Source organism: Lucilia cuprina, chromosome 3 (genome assembly GCF_022045245.1).
Source record: "Lucilia cuprina isolate Lc7/37 chromosome 3, ASM2204524v1, whole genome shotgun sequence".
NCBI lineage: Eukaryota > Metazoa > Arthropoda > Insecta > Diptera > Calliphoridae > Lucilia > Lucilia cuprina.
Window position 1 is genome coordinate 8150792 of NC_060951.1, and position 3658 is coordinate 8154449.

Here is a 3658-nt window from a genome sequence, read left to right on the forward strand (position 1 = left end):
GACTATAGAACAGCCTATAGTCTGGACTATAGAACAGCCTATAGTCTGGACTATAGAACAGCCTATAGTCTGGACTATAGAACAGCCTATAGTCTGGACTATAGAACAAGCCTATAGTCTGGACTATAAAACAGCCTATAGTCTGGATTATAGAACAGCTTATAGTCTGGACTACAGAACAGCCTATAGTCTGGACTATATAACAGCCTATAGTCTGGACTATAGAACAGCCTATAGTCTGGACTATAGAACAGCCTATAGTCTGGACTATAGAACAGCCTATAGTCTGGACTATAGAACAACCTATAGTCCGGACTATAGAACAGCCTATAATCTGGACTATAGAACAGCCTATAGTCTGGACTATAGAACAGCCTATAGTCTGGACTACAAAACAGTCTATAGTCTGTGTTATATATAAAGTGAATAGCCTGGACTTTAGTCTTGAAAATTTAAGCCGATTCTATGTAAAAATATGAAAATAAAACCGACGAAAGTTCAGTAACACAAGATAAAAGATTTTAAAATATACATATTCATTAACAAAATTATGTTATAAAATTTTATTTTCTAAACAATTTGAATCTACCATTAGTTTTCTATTCAACGGTTAATATATATGATAAAAATAATACTATTCATATACTCGCTTCTTTAAGCCCATTTGTACACCAGTTTTAGAACGTAAAATCAAACTTAAAAGCGGTACTACTTCCGGCCCAATGGGTAACAATTCATAATGACGTAAAATTTTACTAATAACACTTTTCATTTCCAACATGGCGTATTTTTGACCAATACAATTGCGTGGTCCAGCACTAAAGGGTGTATAAGCAAATGGGTATATGTCTTCTGCATTTTCGGAAGAAAAACGTTCAGGTTTAAAATCGTTGGGATCTTTAAAATAGTCAGGATCACGTAATACCACAAATAGGGGTACATTCAAATGACAATCACCGGGTATAAGAAAGCCATCTGGAGGAAGGAAGACACATTTTAATATAAAATCGTTTAATATCAATATTTTGTTACTTACTGAGATCAGTATCCTCTTTAAAATATCGTCCTATAATAGGTACTGGTGGGTATAATCTCATGGATTCTTTTAAAACACAATCCATATAGCGCAGATTCTGCAATTGTTTATACGAAGCCGCCTGCTCTTTATAATCTCCTATAACTTCTCTTATTTCATCAAATAGTTTCTTTTGTACTTCCGGATGTCGAGAAATAACATATAAAGCAAACGAAGTTCCAGAAGTTGTGGTATCATGTCCCTCAAACATAAACGTTTCCACTTCTTCACGTATATCCTCATTGCTTAAGGGTTTACTATCTACCGTGGCCTGTAGTAGAATATCAAGAAGTGCCATATGTTTTTTAACTCCTATGTCAAGATCTTCTTCGGTTTCTTTAGATTTTTGCGAATCTGAATTTTTGAGTATGCTTTCTAAGGCATCTCTACGTTTTTCGATAACGTCTTTGGTAAAGTTTTGCATTAGATTTATATGTTTTATCATGTTTTGATAGACGTGAGGAGCAAAGAGCTTAAACATGCCATCTGTGCGCCAGTGAGGTTTTCGTAGGCGAGTTGAGATGATTTCGGTTACGCTGCAAGGGAGAAGGAGAATAGAAGGTTAGTTAATTAAACTAAATTCAAAGATCTATCTATCGATCTATCTATCTATCTATCTATCTATCTATCTATCTATCTATCTATCTATCTATCTATCTATCTATCTATCTATCTATCTATCTATCTATCTATCTATCTATCTATCTATCTATCTATCTATCTATCTATCTATCTATCTATCTATCTATTTATCTATACATCTACCATACTATCAATTTCTTGTAAGGGCCTTACATTTTAACCGATTGCACATATCCAATATTTGGATCCGACTGAGCATTAACCTGTACTCCCATTGCCGTTTCAGCTATGATATCCAAGGCTGTTAAACACACCACTGGGAACATATCAATTGGCGTATTTTCATCTTTGACTTTCGCGTTCAATTGTTTTATCATAACCTTTGTCTGGCGATCAAAGATATCCACGAACTCTTCCAAAATCTTAAAATGAAAACTGGGAGTTATAATCTTACGTCGTGTGTGCCACTTTTTCCCTGTGCTCATGAGCAAACCATCTCCCAACCATAAAGACAACATATCATATACATTGTTCTTTGTTATATGCACCGGGCTGCTTAGCAAAGATTCCAAGATCTTAGGATCAGCACAAAACACAACCAGTTGATGCAAAACCCAAGTGTGAAAGACTTTGCCATTTTCCTTTACGAATAAACGCAAACGATCGATGATATCTGTGAGTAAATAATAATAATAAAATAGTTAGTTAAATTTACCTTTAATAACCTTGCTGTGTATGATGAAATATTTACTTTCTGAGTTAGCGCCCACCATACGCAAAGCGCCTCCAATTAAGGGCAGTGTAAATCCACCATAAATATTGGACTTTCTTAATATTTCATTACGATGTTTTTTATTGAAATAATCCCATATTAATAGTAAAATAAATGCACTTAGCAATAAAGTACCCCACATTTAGATTAGACTAAAACAAAATAAATGATAAGAAAAATATAATTTAATAATTGTACACGATCAGTTGGACAACCGTAGACCAACTGGTTAGATAGATAACTGAAACGATTTTCCAAATATATAAAAGTGTAACTGACTTATTTATTATTTATGATTTTTGTGAGTTTTAGTAATAAGAGAGTTCAAAACAAAGAGAAGATATAAAAAACAAGAGAAATTTTGCGGAAAACTCATACGCCGTGTAGGAGGTATTACGATCAATTGAGCAATTTCAGAGATTGACATGAAATAACTAATATAGGCAACGGGAAATCTTCTAGATATCGCTCAAGTTACATTTTTATATAGAAAATCTTCTTTCACAGATTTTTATAAAAAAACTATTGTAGATCAATAAAAATCTTCAACAAAAGTTTTAAATTAGTATTTGATTTAAAACGCAAACCTATAAAAGTTGTTCTTATTTAAACTTCTTAAATCCCTTATTTATAGTACAAATCCCCCTTTTAAATTGTACCTTTTTCCCTCCTTTGCCATCGCCAGTAACCATCAGTATATACATTTTAAGAGCACATAACATGCAACACTCTTCCTATAATATTATCTCAATTAATTTTTTATGATAAATACCAAAACAAATTCTAGAGTGTAATTTTAGATATCAAGTTCAACTGAGGCTGCAAAAACCAGTTTTATAATGATTATCAGTTTGGGGGCAAAAACTGCATATCATTCTTAGTTTGAGTTTTGTTTACAGTTTTATACATTTAATAAATTTTTCATTTTTGTGAAATTCTACAAATGAACTTTGGAACCTTTAGAATCCCATTAGTCGAATGAAAAATTTTAAGCAAGTAGAAGCTGAATAAAAATAATACATTATGACGAAACCATGCTATATAATGTTCTATAGTCCAGACAATATAGAATGTTCTATAGTACACCCTATAGAATGTTCTATAGTACATACTACCGAATGTTCTATAGTCCAGACTATAGACTATTCTATAGTCCAGACTATAGACTATTCTATAGTCCAGACTATAGACTATTCTATAGTCCAGATTATAGACTATTCTATAGTCCA

General features: G+C 32.6%; 1 protein-coding gene across 2 annotated transcripts; it reads right to left on the reverse strand.

The window, feature by feature from the left end:
• Positions 1-514: 514 nt before the first annotated feature.
• On the reverse strand, positions 515-2674 carry LOC111689299 (cytochrome P450 4d2-like). Of its 2 annotated transcripts, XM_046946992.1 has the most exons (5): positions 2409-2674; positions 1871-2330; positions 1037-1611; positions 870-975; positions 515-771 (listed from the first exon to the last, which is right to left on the reverse strand). In XM_046946992.1, exons 1-5 carry the CDS (start codon positions 2569-2571, stop codon positions 756-758), a joined length of 1320 nt encoding a protein of 439 aa, XP_046802948.1. In that variant the 5' UTR covers positions 2572-2674; the 3' UTR covers positions 515-755. The 2 variants fall into 2 exon arrangements, with proteins under 2 accessions (XP_046802948.1, XP_023307538.2); XM_023451770.2 differs by having other exon boundaries at positions 515-975.
• Between the last annotated feature and the right edge of the window lie 984 nt (positions 2675-3658).

Excerpts from the sequence above, each read along its gene's own strand:
- LOC111689299 (XM_023451770.2), bottom strand. The coding sequence starts at position 2,571 with ATGTGGGGTACTTTATTGCTAAGTGCATTTATTTTACTATTAATATGG. Across the intron at positions 1,612-1,870 it reads TATGTGCAATCGGTTAAAAT|CGTAACCGAAATCATCTCAA; the intron begins GTAAGGCCCTTA and ends TCTCCCTTGCAG. Across the intron at positions 976-1,036 it reads TAAAGAGGATACTGATCTCA|ATGGCTTTCTTATACCCGGT; the intron begins GTAAGTAACAAA and ends TCCTTCCTCCAG.